Source organism: Daucus carota, chromosome 7 (assembly GCF_001625215.2).
Source record: "Daucus carota subsp. sativus chromosome 7, DH1 v3.0, whole genome shotgun sequence".
Lineage (NCBI taxonomy): Eukaryota > Viridiplantae > Streptophyta > Magnoliopsida > Apiales > Apiaceae > Daucus > Daucus carota.
Window position 1 is genome coordinate 34,731,595 of NC_030387.2, and position 17,631 is coordinate 34,749,225.

Sequence of the window (17,631 nt, forward strand, 5' to 3'; positions counted from 1 at the left end):
GATGGGGGGCCAAGGCCACCCATGGTCCTACACTCGGCCTACACACACAAGCGGTTACAAGTTTCCACATGGAATGAGCGGCGCATTTTTTTCCTTTGAAATCCAAACCAATCATTTGCTCATCCGTAAACCATTTATTATATAAGGTTTAAATTGCAAACCCTTATATAAAATAGGACTGGGATACGGTAATAAGTGTTCTTTGTATCAGTTTTCCAACAACACTAACGTACTTTATTAGCACAATCGTCAACTTGTACTATGATTAGTTATTCCCCCCCACAGCCCTCCATAAGCCTAGTCTGGAAGAGCATTCCTTCGGGGCTTGATGGTTTCATATTTAAGCCTGTCTGGAAGAGCATTCCCACCGGGACTCGTAGTATTCATATATTTCAATTATAGGCCTCTATCGTGTAAATAAATGACCCGTAAGAATATATATCCGAGCCAGGGATTGAGTTATTCTCTCTGTTAAATAGCTGCATCTAGCTCAGGGCATAAAAGTATGTGTTTTATATTAGTCCCTTGTAAATTGCAGGTGATTCTTACTCCTAATCAGAGTTGCTACATCCCTAACCCTAGGCTTAGAGCTGTGGTGAAAATATTAGATCCTATACTACTTTATCTGTGTTATAAAAGAACTATGTGATTTAAAGTGTTAATCTTTCCCAAGAGCTACAGGATCTGTGAGCCTCACCACTTCACAAGACAATATGCTTGTGTACCTCTAGTTTACTGCTGGGAAGAGAATAGGTATCTACTAATAATTTCCTAACAGTACACAAGAGTTTAGATCTAGATGATAAGGTGTTAAGAGCGACCAGAAGTCCATCACTGGACTGCGTAGCTGCAAATCACTCCGTAGGCACATTAAGGATCAATACCCAACACCGAGTGAACTAATTTCTTCACAGTTTAGCATAAGACTAATAAACATAAAACTAATAAGCATCACTTCACATAAATTTAGCAAAACAGTAATAATTAACATATATCTATTGATATAAATATAAACCCTAATGACCAAACTATAGGCTACTATCGTTCAATAGGGTATTAGTCACATCTTTACTTTCTCTGAAAGAATGATCTCTGTTTCACCACAGAAATCTTACTAGAGCCCGCCAAAAACAGGCATGACTCCAACTTCTGGCTTTGTATATAAAGCTACTCAAATTTATAAATATTCTAATGATAAAACCTATATGGAAATAAAAGAAAAGATCACAACTGTCATAGCGCAATTGCGCAAAAAACCAACCTAGTTTTTCGGTTTACAGGCACATTCATGATTGAAAAACAAGTAACTTGATTAACCATCTACTATAATTTATAACTATAAAGATGAGCCATCAATGCTGAAGAGCTTTTCAAGAAATGTGTCTGCTTCCGCAATACTCCATGAGCAACGATGATACCTCTCTGAACAGACCTGAAATTGATGTTGAAAAATTATAACTTAGTCGAACTATAAAGATAAAGAAAGGGGCAAGTTCATTCATTTTATAAGCTCTAACAAGTTTGCCTGAAAACTAAAGAAAGCACAGAGAAAGGTATGATGTAGTAGCTTAAAACAAATAATCAAATTCAAGAATTATCCAGCAGAACATTACACAAAAGAGATGCCCCAAGATCAACACAACTTGGGCATCACATAGAAGAGATGCCTCAGTATTAAAAAATATTCTAACCTTCCAAGTGAAGAAAAAATGAGGAACTGGAAGTCTGGAATAAAGAAATAAAGAAATAAGAGTAATTCTCCTATATATATGTATCATTTTTTTGTAAATAAGGTTGCAGGATGATGCTATCCAATTTAGAGCAAAAAGACACCAGACATAAAAGAAAGATGAAAAGGTACGATAATAAACAAAAAGATAGGGTCCCTTATATGCTGATGAGAATTAAGAGAACAAAGTGATCACCCTGTAAATCTTGTTAAATTAGGAAACTTTAATAAAACCGCGAAACCTGATGACACAAACATCATTAATGTTTGGATACAGGAAACTTCCCACTGTTAAAAACTTCTATACCAGTAAGCCAGTGCTTTAACAAATTTGTTGGGTTAAGATTTACCTTTAGTCCTCAAAATCTCCAGCATTTTCTAGAAGGTAATTGACCGCCAATTCCTCGTTGCGGTCACATGCTAAAAAGGCTTCAATAACAAGGCCTCTATCAAATCCCATAGCTTCGAGCTGAAAAGAGAAATGTAATGATTAACCATTTATATATGATACAGTTTTACAAGAATGTCTGAAACATATAAAAATAAGATTTGGAGAATCAGCAAGTAGAGAAATTATATACTCGTTCAATAGCCTCCTGGTCAGCTGCAGTAACAGTAATTTCTTGAGGCACATCTTGCTCAGGTTGATCAAACATGTCCCTGTGAGAAATATGGTTTAATTTCCTTGATCAGTTTATGTCCAAGGTAATATACACTAATCATTAACATAACTACAACCTAAATATCTTGAATATACCAGTAATGCCATGTTAAGTAACCTATCCCAAACCAGAAGAAAAATAAAACAGTGAAATCATCACAAAGATAAAGTTTTCTGAAATAACCTTTCTTATTTTATATATCACATAACATAAATTAAATAAGGTGAATTTTTAAGCAAGAAAGGCTTCTACACACAACTACCTACTAAACCAGCTTTCTACCAACTTATAAATGGAGCAGCGGTGCAAATTTTCCATAAAGCAAAAGTTGATACTTTATAATTAAAAGAAAAACAGTATAATAGTAGATAGCATTTACCCTTCAGATGCCTCAACAGGCTCATTGATCAATTGCAGAAACTCCTCATGGTGTTCCTGAATCTGTCTCAGAAGTTGAGGATTTTGCTTCCCTAGCTCCAGAAGCATGGGCTGCAATATAAGAAACAGGTAGACAACTTATGACCATTTTAACAAAGAAATCCTAACCCCTAGAAAATAATACTAATTGCACAGACCTGTAAGATCTGTGGATTCCTTTGCACCATAGAGCGTAGAGTTTGGAACTGAAGTGCAGGCAGAAAGAGCATGAGATACATTCATAAGAATCCATGAACAAAAGTTGCATAGTGACAAGAAAGCCCATATTATTCATTCAAAGCAAATTTGAGAAGTACCGAAAAGATTAAAATTGTACCCTCAAGTTATTAACATAGGATATAATCATACTGACTTTCAGCCTTTGTTAATTACTCCAGCATTTAAAAGCTATAACATGGAGAAAAACAAATGAAGTTTTTTGAATAACAGACTCGCTGAAAACCAACCTGTGGGTTGTTCCTAAGGAATTCAAGGGAACCAAGACCAGCACCAGTAACACCTGAAAGAGTTTCCTGCGAATTTTCCATTTTAGTGTAAGATAAATATAATGGTAAATATACATATCTAACAGAAGAATAAAATGTTTACCTGAGGAAACATATTTAAAGGCAATGAATTAGGAGCTCCAGGGGCAGCCCCAGCTACACCATTGTCAGAAATAGCATTATATCCGGCATTTATCTGGTCTCCCTGAAAATGAGACACAGGAACTGCAGCTTCAGCCATTTCAGGAATTCCCTAGAATTTTCAAAAGAAAAAGAAAAAGATTTTGTTAAACTAAACACTATGTTAAACAGAAAATTTTTATAAACACAAAGTATGTTGGACAATCAAAACATACAGAATACAAGTAATCCACGGCTCGCTCTGGATTGTTATAAGCAGCCCGAAGTGCACGAGAGACCATGTTTGTGTCCCACATACCCCCACCCATGTCCATAATATGCTGAATGGTCTGCTCGAGATTAGAACCAGCAACTACATTGGAAGCAGCTTCACCATATGTATCAGAAGGAGCACTGCAAATCACAGTTTCGTCTATATTATTAGTATAAGCATATGATAACATTCATGTATCAATAAAATGGATAACAGAAAGCATACTCAGCTGATGCACATCAGATACAATGCATTATTACTATCAAGAATAAAGAGTTTATCATGGAAATGTAAAGAGATTTATATTATATTGCAACTCACGATGCTGGAGATAGAGTAGCTTCAGGAACAGGAGTAGTATTAGGGATCACAGCTGAAGCAGGAGCTGCAGCTGGAGCAGGAGCTACGGCTGGAGCTGGAGTAGGAGCTGGTGCGGATGAAGACTGTTTAAACATAGTTAGAGGAACGACATGACCAGAAAACATAAGAATAGAGAAATACTTTCAAAGTTGAAATACCATCACAGAAAATACCTGTGCAGCTGGTGTCCCAGTTGAACTCATAGTTTTACTCTGACAATAGAACCAAAATACAGAAGATTATTTTTTAAGGCATATATATATGTATGCTCGTGGTGCAATTTCTATAGGATAATTATGTCAATAGGAAGTTTACCTTGCCCAGCATGACAACAAGAAATCCATCTTCAGAAATCTTGCTTTCAGCAAGTGTGCTCTCGTCTTTCAGGACCTTCCCATTGTGGATTAATAATTGCTGGCCACATGGATAGTTATCCTTGCCTTGCAAGTCTTCGATGTTTTTTTTTATTGCCATGACCTACAATCATATGAAATTACATTACAATCATTAAAGACAATTATCATATGGAATCATACTCATTAAAAATAGAGGGGCCATGATCTACAATAAGTGATAAATGACCCTGGGGGTCGGCGTGTGTCGGCCTATCGGATAATGCCTCCTTTTGAGTTATCGTACCATTACTTTATTCCTATAGACACTGCTAATTTAATCAGGAAATATTTCATTATAACACAAAACCTAAGCAAAAAATCATCTCCAGAAAAAGTAACACCACTTCCAAACTGCTACAAGTTTAAATGCTAGTGTACAGTCGAATATGTAATACAACTTTATCTCATACATTCAGAAACTATCGTAAAGCCTAGAAATGTTACCCTTTGGTGCAAAAATATTCAGCAAACTTTGAAAGCTTTTCCATTTGTAAGGCATGTTTTGTAAATAGTTTTATAATAATCACCGGACTTTCTTTGTTTGGTTGCGGACACGTATGCTCTAGGGTTTTTGAAAAGGAAAAAAGATTGACTAGAATTACATATTACATTACGAATCCCCCTCAACCCCCACTAACAAATAAAAATACCTCAAAGGATGGTTACTAAGAAGGTAAGCGGTCAATAAAACATTAATGTAAAGTTGCACACAAATGTGTTGCCTCTTGTGAGCCCACATGGTTTAACTCCAGTATTTATCGGTTTAAAATAGCATCAATTTAGTATTCTATTAAAACCAAAATGTTGGCTGAAATCTTTAAAGGCTGTGGTGCTAAAGCCGGTAACTTTTTAACGTTTTCCCATGTAGACATTTACTCGACAGCTTTTGATATCGTACTTTAACTGAATCAGACATAGAAAGGTGTTCTTTTCCAGTATATATCATACAAATGAAAGTAAATTTGTATATGTACACCCTCCCTCTCATTCTACAAGAAATGAGAAAACACATAGAGATCAAGGAGACTAATATACATACACTTATCTATTCTGATTAGTAAAAAACAGAAAACCCTGTCACATTTAAGAGTCTTTTTCAAAGCATTTAGCAAACATAATCAGATATAAACAGGAATCTGATCCAAACAAGCACAATTTTCTGATTTGATTGGTTAAAAACTCGATATACAGGCATATAAAAGTACCTTATTCCATCTGATAACAAAAATCAAAATTAAAAGCTACATAATCCAATATAAAAAAATCCCAAAAACATTCCACAAAATCACAAACACACAAAACCACATCTAAAGACACACCATCTCCACTGTGTATCACCAAATCATGAAGCTACAAAAGAAACACATTATATAAACTCAATCCGATTTTAAAAAAAATGAATTAAACAAGAATTGCACATAAAGTTTCGACATTTCATGTTATAACAATGCAGCTAATCAACAAAAGCAAGCAATGTAGCTATATCAGTGGAAATCAATATAGATACAAGAAAATGTATGTATAGATTAAAAGATAGAGAAAGAAAGGAGCTTACAGTGTCATTTGGCTGAGCCCTAATTTCAAAGTGACTGCCTTTGAGAGTCTTGACAGTGAGCTTCATTTTCAATTGTTCAAAGCTTTCTCTTCTTCTTCACGAATGATGAATTTTGAATACAAAACCCTAGGCGAGAAGAGAATTGGTGAGATTAATATACCCGCCTCACTGTTTGATTTTACGGAGAAGGATTAAAGAGCATTCAATTGCTTTTTCATTTTTAAAATCTCGAAAAGTATCTCATCTGGGTCCACTTTGTGTAATAATCAGATATTCAGATTATACTGTACTCGTATAAAATCTCATCAATTAGATATGCATATAATATTTGTTTTTTGGAATAAAATATCACGTTTTTGATAATACAAGTATTTTAAAGGGATTTGAGGTGGTTGTATGGGCCCTACTAGCTGGAAAGTGTATTACTACTTCTGTATATTCCTCCGATTTTTATTATTTGACGTTTTGACTTTTCGCACACACTTTTGAATCGTATGACCGGGTAGTTAAAAATATTATTTTTTAAATTTTCTTTTTCTGAATAAAAATATATAATCAAAATTTAATACACAAAAACAATCAATCAAAAATAATATTTTTAACAACCCGATCAAAACAGTTAAAAGTATGTGCCAAAAGTCCAAGCGTCAAATAATTAAAAACAGAGGGAGTAATTATATATGATTTTTTTAATGTGGGGTCATGGATACTACCAAGTACCAACCACTTTTTGGTTAGATGCCGGATTTTCATTCAACTCGGTTTTAAAAGATTTTTTTTTCATTTATGATATCTGTGGGTATTCAATTCGGATTTCAAATGTATCCGAATTTTTGGATATTTAACTAGGATTCTGAATTACACTACAAAATCTGGTGGTATTCAATCAATTAACATTTTAAACAATTCTTTAAAATTCAATGATATTCGATCGGGATTATTTAAAATCCATTATCATCTAATGGTATTCAAATGCTGATGATTTTTTTGGACTTCATAAAATGATGAATTTTTGTGAGATTGTTCAGCATATTTCAAGATATTTGAAATCCCACCAAAATTATGAGATTTTCGAACATTATGCTTAAATTCTAAAGACTCGTTAATTCTATGACATTTTGCCTAGAACCTGCATAAAATCAAAATACAATGCAATCCATTAAAATTCATAGATTATATAAAATCCATTAAAATTCTAATTGAATACACCTCCCTAAATTTTATTAATAGTGATGGTACCCTGCATACACAAAAACTCCCACAAACCAAAATCTTCCACTTAAGTAAAAAGTAGTGTGTGAACATGGGTACACACCGAAAGACCCTTATATATGATATATTTTTTATGGTAACGCTGTAGAATTGGTTTTTCTCATGTGGTACCATCATATTTTTTTGTTGTGTCTGTGATAATCTTGTATATTTTTTACTTATTATACTTTATGTTTAGTAAAATTAAATAAAACATATCAGAATTGATTTCGGACTGCAAAAAAAATTTATATTTGAATATCACGAGGAAAAACAAGCATAAGATTTTTAAATCATGTAAAACAGAGTGAAAATGAATAAAAAAAAACTTCAAATTTTATCACCAAATCTTGACCAATATCTCATTCAGTTTCACCAAAAATTCCATGACTTAAGAATCTATCACATGTATAGTTCACAAATATTTCAAATATGGAATATGTTTTACGGTTTACAATCAATTCTACGATATTTTACATAATTTTCGGTATCATGTATATACAACCAGATGTACACGATTATCATTACAAATAAAAAAAATGTGACAGTACTATTGAGAAAAGTCAATTATACAATAGTACAATAAAAAAATTTCCAATAAATTATAAAATGCGGAAGATAATTTGCATATAGTATCTTCGGATTCATCACTCTTATTCAAATATATCTCATATTTCTATTTAGTATTATTTATTATTATATTTTTAGATGGTTTAATCGGTTTGTTGGTGGTTGCTAGTTTATACTATACAACGATAGTATTTAAGTTTTAGTATTAAATTTTTGATCGGTTAACTTTTGGTCTTGAAAGTTTTATTCGGTTAGTTGTTGGTTGATAATTAATATTATACTATCTATTTATCTATCTATTTTATTAATAATAGCCCAACATGGGGCTGACTGAGCAAAAAAAATGATGAGACTTTTTAATCAATTGAAAAGACTTTTTTGCCCCCCGTCAGGTCGTTCATGGTGAGATGAAAAGAGAGAGATAATCTATATGCACTATTGATCCCCAATTTACTTTCAGGTTTCTTCCCTTCTGCCGGAGTTTCTGGTTGTGTTTTCCGCACTGTGTGAATCTTTTTGCCGCACAAAAACTGGGTCGCCATGGGTGAATCAATCCGAGCTTCGTGGTTCCAGGTGATGCCTTCTTGCTTCCTCAGTTATGATTTTTTTTTATGATGCTCATCCGCCAGTTATTTTTATCTGGTTGTATTCGGCAATAACAGAATCACTCAATCAATTACTTTTCTTCGGATGAAATTTGAATATGATTACCCTAAATATTAAAAATGGTGTGCATCTTAGAATCCACAAAGGCGAGAGTGAGAACAGTAAGCAGAATAAGCTAGGGATTTTTGTTTGCAGTATCACATACAGTTTTTAAAAAGAGAATAGGTATGAGTCTCGATGTAGCGACAAAGAAGAGCACAACTTATAGTTGTCACATGAAAAAGGTTTGTGCTCGTGTGTTACTAGAATTGTGCATCTATAAATGTAGTACAGAAGTTTGTGAATATTCTCGTGCATTAATTTGAGTCACTATTTGAAGCATAAGTAGGAACTATAAATTGAGACGGAGGGAGTATAACTTTTAGTATACTTCGGCAAAAACTTAGCAAGCTTAATATGGCTGTTGGAAAAATGGTGTAATTGTGTATCTTATTATTCTTTTGGTTGTTATAAATTTAAAATTATATTACTAATGTAGAATACATGAGTAATTTAGAATTATATTACTATACTGTTTTTGTTATATACATTGACAAGGGTGAAGCCAGGATGACCTAACAAGGTTGTAGTAAAAGATTGAAGTGTGTAATCAAACAAGTGATTGGTGCCTCTTTTATTAGATTTTTGTCGATTTGCTATGCACTACGATCCTGAACAGACACACACAATAGTAATAATACATTAATGAACAAGCAGAGGCTTTGACAAATGTGGCCACATGCATGTGATACTAATATGTCTATTTCCAACATTTCTCAGTACATGTGATAATGCAATTGTTCTTTTAGATTATTTATTATTATTTTTGTTATCAATCTCACTGAGTCCTGGATTATCTAATGTTGGTCTCCACAAATGCTTGTATAACGAAAAGAGCTCCTTGCAACATTGGCCTGAGTCTTTAGTTTAAATAGTGAAGAGTATACTAGCTAAATTCTGTATACGAACTAGGTGGCATATTTTGTAACACAAGCATGTCACTCTCACTGCTTGGACTATTTTTCATAATTGCTTACAGCCTCATTCGATTTAAAATGTCTTTAATAATTACATCCTCGACTCCACTTCAGCGTCCAGTAGGTTAAGGTGTCCAGTTCAAGGTCTTGATTACATGACTATACTCATGTGCCACTTTTTGTCAGACTATAATCTTCTCGTCAAAAAATTAAGTTATGAATTTAATTAGATCATGTGATTGTACTTAGGGTAACCGATCGATGCAGGTAGAATTTTTTTTTCTAAAATTTTTATTTTGTTTAAACGATATTTTCTCCATGTCAAACCAGAGCCTCTCATTTCTTTGTGTTCTTTTGACTAAGAAAGGTGTAACTGTTCCATTACTTATATCCTGTATAGTAGATTAATAGTTTCATTGATTGATAACAGGAAATGGAATTATGAAACTGAAATATTAAGTCTTGATCGCAACTCATTATCCAAGTTAAAATCTTGCCATTTATTTGTGTTATTGGATATCGGAGATGATTATGTTTAATAATCCAAAGTGTATCTATATGCTTGACTTTTGGTTGGTCAATACTACTATCAAGTTTCTTAATAATTAATTTTTTTTCTAACTAGATGCTAATTGGTAGTGTTGCATTGAATTAGATTGTTTAAATTGCAATTTACTGTGGTTTATAACCTCGGTTAGTGTTATGTGTTGATCCATTATCCTTCCTTTTAACCAACATGGTTGATGCGGACTTTTAGTATCTGTCTCAATTAACTGTCATATTTTAAAGGAAAAGGCTCTATATTTTGTAAGTAGCTTGTTCAATTCCTGCTCATGAATTTCATTAGTATGTTGTTCTCTTTCTGTTCAGAATGATCACTGTCAAGTTCACGTTCTGTTTACTAACTATCTTGGTTTATCTATGAACAATATGCAGTACTCTAGCAGCATAGCCTATAGAAAAGAATCGCAGTTTATTTTAGATTAATTTTAAAAAAAAAATGTCCAAGTTGATTACATTTATAGTGATATTTGGAAGGCAAAAAATGGTTGTTTGATGAAAGTGTAAATGTAGTGATCCTTTATGCACATAACATAATCTACACAAATGGTAACATATGTACTCCAAAAGTTATGCAGGTTCAGAACAGTGGTCTCTGTCCAAGACACAACTGCAAACACAACTTTAACACTTTTCAACAAGGAAGCGGAGCAGCTTGTCAGTGTGCCCTTAGCAAAAAATTTGGAGTTATACAGGTTCAGAACAGTGGTCTCTGTCCAAGACACAACTGCAAACACAACTTTAACACTTTTCAACAAGGAAGCGGAGCAGCTTGTCAGTGTGCCCTTAGCAAAAAATTTGGAGTTGGGGCAGGTAATAAGAATTTCAACTTGGGTATCGCAATACACATTACGATATCACTCCATGACTGCTTCCTTGTACACAGGATGGAGACATGTCCAAGATTCCAGTAACCGTGAATAACATCATTAGAAAGGTTTATGTCTTTTAAATTAAGGTCACACCGTACAACACGTCACAAGGATGTGAGTAATACACCGTCACAAGAGTTTTAGAAGACGCAGCTACAGAGGTTTCAAAATTAGGCGCGTGCACAGATGCATAGACTTCAAAAATAGGAGCACACACAGATGTAGAGCCGTCAAAAACAACCACACAACCAACAAATGCAACATGAGTCCAGACTTTCGGAAACTTGAATAATAGGACGAAAATTGCTTGACGATCAGAACTTCGAGGCTATTAGAAGTACGCTTGCCATTGGATAATAGTAATAAATAATGCACGAAAAATGTTAAAGACAAAAGGTGATATGTCTTTCAGTAAATTGAGAAATTAAAATTAAATTCTCAACACTCATATTTCATCTTTGTTTCACCTCCGGGAACGTAGTTGCATTACCTGATCATTGAAGCTCAAATTATGTATATTCAACTTGATTAGAGTTAACATTACAAATTATCGCCTACTATAGATAGCTAACTCACGCATATAAATTTGAAAAATTATCTCATAATACTAGGAACAAAACCCGTGCCTTGCACGGGTTTTAGGGCTAGTTATATTATTAAAACTGAATCATTAAAAAATTTGGATGGCTGTTAGTGAGTAAGTAATATATGAAAAAATTTGGATGGTTATAGCATCTCCAGCAGAGTCCCAACTAGATTCCCTAAATATATAATAAAAAATTCAAATTTTAAGAAATAGGGATTCTATATTGATTGAGAACTCCAACAATGATCCCTCTTTGTGTTCCATATTATTATTATAGTATTAAATTCAAATTTTTTAACAAAAAAATAATAAGAAAAATATGGGAAAGAGTGTTCAAAAAGTGAGAGTTGAATATTTAATCATTAAAAAACAAATGAAGAATGAGTTAGGGGTTACCTGTTTATTAGGAATGAAAAGTGGATCCTAAAGTTTAGGGATTGAGTAAGGATTCCGCAGGAGTGAATTTTTGTCCATATTTCTTAGATTTTTAACTTAAGACATGATATAAGTAATCTGCTGGAGATGCGATCTGTGACAACGGAGTATAAGCACTTTTAAAGTTAAAACTCCGGTCTTTGGGTTGTATTTTTATGATTGTTTGGAGGTCTGCTTCCGTATAACTAGCTAGAACACGTAATTTTAAACAATTGGATCTGTGGTGCAATGGTAGCGCGTCTGACTCCAGATCAGAAGGTTGCGTGTTCGATTCACGTCAGGTTCATAAATAATTTTGGTAAATTGTCGAAACTTTGGTTAAAATTATCCCATCCCTTCCTCTGGAATATTACTTTGATTAATCGAACCGTAAATCGTATGTCTGATCATAAATTTTACATTTTTTCAGACGAAAACAACAGTTTTTGATGACACATATCAGCAATAGCATACAAAATATGATTCACTATGTGAATTTGTTTTTCTTAGTTTTTTCTTGCAAAATATAAAAGAGCTGCATCATGCACGTGTATAAGTTATACTCCCTCCTTCCCATTTTAATTGTCCTGTTTTGACTTTCAATGGTCAAATTGACCAATTTTTGACCAAGCATGTAGAACAAAATTGTTATTATTTTAAAAAAGTAAAAATTACGTTTTATAATATATTGTATGTACTTTATGATGATATAAATTTTTTTAGTTTTTAAAATTATACTAAGGGTGTAAACCTCCGTCAAAGTTTGGTCAATTTGACCATTCAAAAGTCAAACTGGACAATTAAAATGGGAAGGAGGGAGTAACGTTATGCAACTATAGATTCATTAATTTCATTTTGTGAATATTTTATTGCAATACCTTGTCTTTGTTAAGACAAGTTCTACCATTTTTTATTTTGGCCTAAATTTTATGTTATTGTTACTTAAATTTTTGAAGACCTCAGACATATTTTTAAACAGAACGTGCGTTCTTGATGAATTACTAAAATACTTGTACTTGAAACCCTTTGAGCAACAAGTACTTAGACGACTGGGTCTATAATATTTCATTCTCTGCTTCTTTGGTTGAAATGTTTGTATATTAACTCATACTTTGGACAAACCAGTTTGGAAGAGCAGGTCTTAAACATAACTTTGGGTGTGCTGAAGTGGGATGCATATAAGTACCCAAGCCTAAAGGAAAGAAAACAAGTACTGGATACCAACGGCGTGCATCCAATTTCAATTTCAGTTGTGGAGCGGCATTCATCAGGGTTATGGCCAAGTTCTGAGTAACAGGGCATCAAGAACCCTCCTGGATGCCACTCGGAGCCTGTCGATATTTTATGCAGCTTTTGGAAACGAATAAGATACTGAAGGTGTCTTTCCAATACTTGTTTTATTTCCTTTAGGCCTGGGTTCTTAAATTAGGCCCATTTTAGCACACACAGCACCTTCTGATTCAAACTGAATATCATCCCCTCCTTGATAGGATAGCCTCTATTCCAGCCAAAGGTAAGTTTACGACCTGATCTTTCAATCTGGTTATATTGCACAGAGAATCAATATAATATACACCGCATTTCTAGTAAAAAAGCAGAAAACAAAATATTTGAAAGAGTAATAAAAACAAAAACCAAAATGCAAGGCGGATGTGAGCAAACAAAAGGTGGTAAATTGTTGTGCGCTTTTTGCTCAAAGGGTTTCAAGTACCAATACTTTAGTTGATCTCTAGCTTACCAAACATAGCCAGCATTACAGTAATATACAAGTACAATTCTGGCTCAAAGGGTTTTATCATGACTCGTGTACTCTCACCCTACAGAAGCTACTGACACAATTTGCTCCGAAAAAAAATAATTAGAAATAAACTTTCTTAATGATATCTCTGTAGACTAGTCATCCTTTAAGTGATACCGTTTTGGCTAGCATCCTGTCCAGTGTTTTAGAGGTGATCAAGTTTAATACCAAAATACTCAAGTTACAGAATGAGATATATAACACTTTTATTAAAGCCCAATTGATAACCTGAAGACGATTCCTCAATCATTTCATGACCATCAAAGCAATACTATCTTCAATATCGTGAATAATGCAGTTAAAACTTAGTTCCTCAGGATGGATGCTGGTGCCTTTAAGTAACAATTAACAAAAGACCAGTTCTAATCAATAATAAATTAAATTACAATTGACTAAGCTTGCTACCTTAACTGGCTCATATACAGTTCAAAGAAGACAATATTGGCGGAACACACTTAAGGGCATAGCTAGAAATTCAATTTAAAGAAGTTAAAATTCGAAATTTTTTGATAAAAATTTAAAGTTTACGAGGAACTGAAAACCAAACCCAGTAAACTTTCAATGTTTCGATTTTTATAATATAGTATAAATATGCAAAAGTAGTAACATGTATCAAGAAATATTGGGCTACCTTAGACTCTTGTATATGATATTCACTGATCAACACAAATATTGTTAAGTAAACAGCCGCTCCGCCTCCGCTGCATTTACCTCTAAGAACGTAGTGAAAAGATGATCATAAATTAACAGGCCCACAAGATTAGCATTTCTATAGAAAATTTTGACATTGTATATATTTTTACTTGGAAAAATCTAGTATAGTAATTTAATAACATCTTAATAATTTACCGCATCAAGCATGGAGCTTTAGACAACCGATGTTATCCTCCTGTTCCATAATTGCTAGAATGATCTCCATCATCATTGCCATCGTTGTCCATTATTTACTATTCATATATTTTTTCCCTGAAAAAGTTGCCAACATATTATTGAAACATAAGGTTTGGTAACAAGTTCACTTAATCAGAATTTTACATTCTATTCGCATTAGATACAGTGTATCATACTTGACTAATAAAATATAAAGGTGTCATATAAACATAATGCAAATGCTTAAAATCATCAAATCACATCTTTAAGAAAATTAAAGCACTCTGCTTCAGCTGTAGTCCTGCACATTATCCATATTATCTTTTATCAACATTACCTGTTGCACTGCATGGGCTTGCAATGTCTCTTTATCTTCGAAAAAGTTCCTGTATCACAGAAGTAGGTGCTTTGTGTTCCACTGCCGAGCTGATTAGCTAGTGCCTCTGGATTGGAGAGCTCAATCCCCTGAACAGAGGTAAAGGCTAGACTTGAAGTCAGTCCGGAGGTAGCACCACTACCAAAGCTCCTCTCCTTAATTTTTTTTGCAATTTTAGCAGTGAGCTTGTTCTGACCTGCTGATACACGCAACTTTCCACTCCCAGCCTGGCCCAGCATTCCATATCCTTCCCCAAGACCATCTCCCAAAGAGCTCACTTCTGGAACTCCAAATTGCACCCTGTTGGCTAGCTTACGCATGTCAGTTACAGCATATCTTTCTTTCATTTTCCGTAATCTACGACCACCTCTCTTCTTTTTCGGCTCAGTACAAGGAACAGGAAGAGGTTTCACTTGCTTTGCGGGAGACGGTTGTTGCCACTTATCAATCTTCTTAAGTATCTCCTCGCGCAAAGCACTTCCCAGTCCCCCAGTTGCATCTCCTCCAGCAGAATCCACACGTGCAGCAAGTGTGGATTTCGAAGCTAACAGACGAGAAACACACGTTCTTAAAGCAGGAGGAGTGCTCTGGAAAATTTCTGTTTGCTCAATGTACGACCCTACAGGAAACTGACAAGTCATGGTTGAAAATCCTGCTAAATTCTTTCTCTTGGCACCCAGAAACTTTATATTGCATGCTGGCCTCTCAGTCAGTGCTGATAAACCACCCGCGGCTGCCATCAATTTTGCAGCAACAGCACTACCAACTATAGCAGAGAGGTTTGGAGCAATATACGCCATTCTACTTTGTACAAAATCAAGAACCTTCTTCTTCGCCGAATCTAATGTAATTGCCATGTCACATGCCTCAACCGTCTTGTGGAGATCTTCAGCGACAAGTGGCTTGCCACTTGTGGTTGACGCCGTGAGTGAAACAACCATAATAATAGCCGAGGGCACTAGTCCTTGTAGATCAACAAGTGTTAGATCAACTTCATTGCCAATTTTCTTCACCACACGGGCATAATCAATTGGATCATGAACAAGTGATTCAAGCTCTGGAAATTTTAGTCGATACTTGTCACGGATAAAATTACCAAGGATAATAATTTCATTCTCGATATCCAACAACAACGTGGTGCAGTCTACGACCAGTTTGTATTCTGGATCATCGACACCACCATGTTTGGAGACGTCAGATCCCTTCTCGAGTGCACTTTCAACTTTCTGCATGATATCAATATAACGCTGGGTTTTTTGCAGCTTGGATACATGATCCAGATCATCATACTTAAGGGCTTCAATGTCATCTAAATCTTCTTCCATTGATGTATTCTAAATTAAATATTTTGTAACCCTTTACAAAAACTCTCCTGAATTCAATTCCTCAAAGTTGTAACAAAATAACCTACAGATTACAAGATCCGTCTATATATAGACTAGACAAATATCTTAAACCTAAACTAAATAGAAATCTAAAATAATTCAAAAACAAAAAGTTGAGTAGTTAATATTTATTTGAATCCAACTAGAAAACCCGTTCAAAACCTAATCAAACTCAGAAATAATATACGTACGGGCCAGAGTTACTAAAAAAAAAATAGAGTTCATACCAAGCCCAAGCCCAAGTTAAACACCTGGCAAACAAAAGTTAGCCTCTCCATAGGTGCTCCTCCGCCTCTGCGTTCACCCTCCTTGGCTCCTCCGCTCCATCTCCTATTTCCCGTGTAATTCTACTGCAACGGTCAATTAACACTTAAAGACAGGGGTCATGAAAATATTATTAATACAAATAATTGTTATTGGTCTAATTAAGTGAAATTTTAAAGATTAAAATATGATTTTAAAAATTTTACATATATTTGATTATTTGAGCTAATTAAATATTAGAGATTAAAATATAATTTTGAAATTGTAAAATTTTGGTTAAATTAGTCGCTAGTTTAATAGGTGCGTTATTTTAATGTTTATAAATTATTATATATTAGAAATTAACGGATAATTATTGTTTAAATTTAATTAACTTGTATTCACACATGTGGACTCACACAATTATCATCGTGGTCCTTCAATAGCATTTACTTATCTTGCGACATATTTGACTTGAACATGTATAGATTTTATTACTTTTTACATAAATTCATCGATCTCATTGTCCTAGTGGTAGGTTTTTACTTATCAAATAAAGTTAGCACATCGTAACATAATTGTTTGGACATGTGTATATGCTATTTTTTTTTACATGAATTCATCAAAATATCTTTTTCGTCTCATTATTAATATAAGATGAAATGGTTGTAAGAGTTGAATGACTTGCATAAAAAAAACTCCATCATCGGCTTCTATATCGTCATGTATTGAGGAGGCACGTGTCAATAGAATTTACCAGATTGATCATTTAGACATGATGTCTAGTTTTGATGTATCTTTACAAATCAATATTTTTATTTTAAAATCTATATATGCCCGTCAGAAAAGGGAAAGAAACGCCGTCATTATAAAAATAAACGATGAAGTGTGAAAAATTTTGTTGACGTCATTATAAAAATAAACGACGAAGTATGAAAAAGTTAACAAATAAGTAATACAATCATCATTTGACAGGGAGAAATACTTGTCTTTGAATTAATATATACTTCGTCAGTATATTCCGGTTTACAAAAAACTTCAAAAAATTATTTTCTTCTCTTTCGT

General features: G+C 33.9%; 2 protein-coding genes and 1 non-coding gene across 9 annotated transcripts; 1 reads left to right on the forward strand and 2 right to left on the reverse strand.

Annotated features, from left to right (window-relative positions):
• Nucleotides 1–1,137: 1,137 nt before the first annotated feature.
• On the reverse strand, nucleotides 1,138–6,209 carry LOC108193997 (ubiquitin receptor RAD23b). Its single transcript, XM_017360873.2, has 12 exons — nucleotides 6,019–6,209; nucleotides 4,384–4,545; nucleotides 4,242–4,280; nucleotides 4,030–4,151; nucleotides 3,671–3,848; nucleotides 3,418–3,567; nucleotides 3,276–3,341; nucleotides 2,967–3,014; nucleotides 2,771–2,880; nucleotides 2,311–2,389; nucleotides 2,080–2,198; nucleotides 1,138–1,432 (listed from the first exon to the last, which is right to left on the reverse strand). The coding sequence occupies exons 1-11, from the start codon at nucleotides 6,082–6,084 to the stop codon at nucleotides 2,082–2,084; spliced, it is 1,137 nt and encodes a 378-aa protein (XP_017216362.1). The 5' UTR covers nucleotides 6,085–6,209; the 3' UTR covers nucleotides 1,138–1,432; nucleotides 2,080–2,081.
• Nucleotides 6,210–12,129: 5,920 nt separating this feature from the next.
• TRNAW-CCA (transfer RNA tryptophan (anticodon CCA)) lies at nucleotides 12,130–12,201 on the forward strand. Its single transcript has one exon. It is a non-coding gene; the product is annotated as a tRNA-Trp (tRNA).
• Nucleotides 12,202–12,919: 718 nt separating this feature from the next.
• LOC108195402 (U4/U6 small nuclear ribonucleoprotein Prp31 homolog) lies at nucleotides 12,920–16,680 on the reverse strand. 7 transcript variants are annotated; one of them, XR_010285186.1, is made up of 4 exons: nucleotides 14,900–16,680; nucleotides 14,324–14,658; nucleotides 13,921–14,024; nucleotides 12,920–13,433 (listed from the first exon to the last, which is right to left on the reverse strand). XR_010285186.1 is itself a non-coding variant. In XM_017362360.2 (2 exons), exons 1-2 carry the CDS (start codon nucleotides 16,261–16,263, stop codon nucleotides 14,640–14,642), a joined length of 1,383 nt encoding a protein of 460 aa, XP_017217849.1. In that variant the 5' UTR covers nucleotides 16,264–16,680; the 3' UTR covers nucleotides 12,920–14,639. The 7 variants fall into 7 exon arrangements, 1 of the variants encoding a protein (XP_017217849.1); XR_010285184.1 differs by having other exon boundaries at nucleotides 12,920–13,825; XR_010285187.1 differs by lacking the exon at nucleotides 13,921–14,024.
• Between the last annotated feature and the right edge of the window lie 951 nt (nucleotides 16,681–17,631).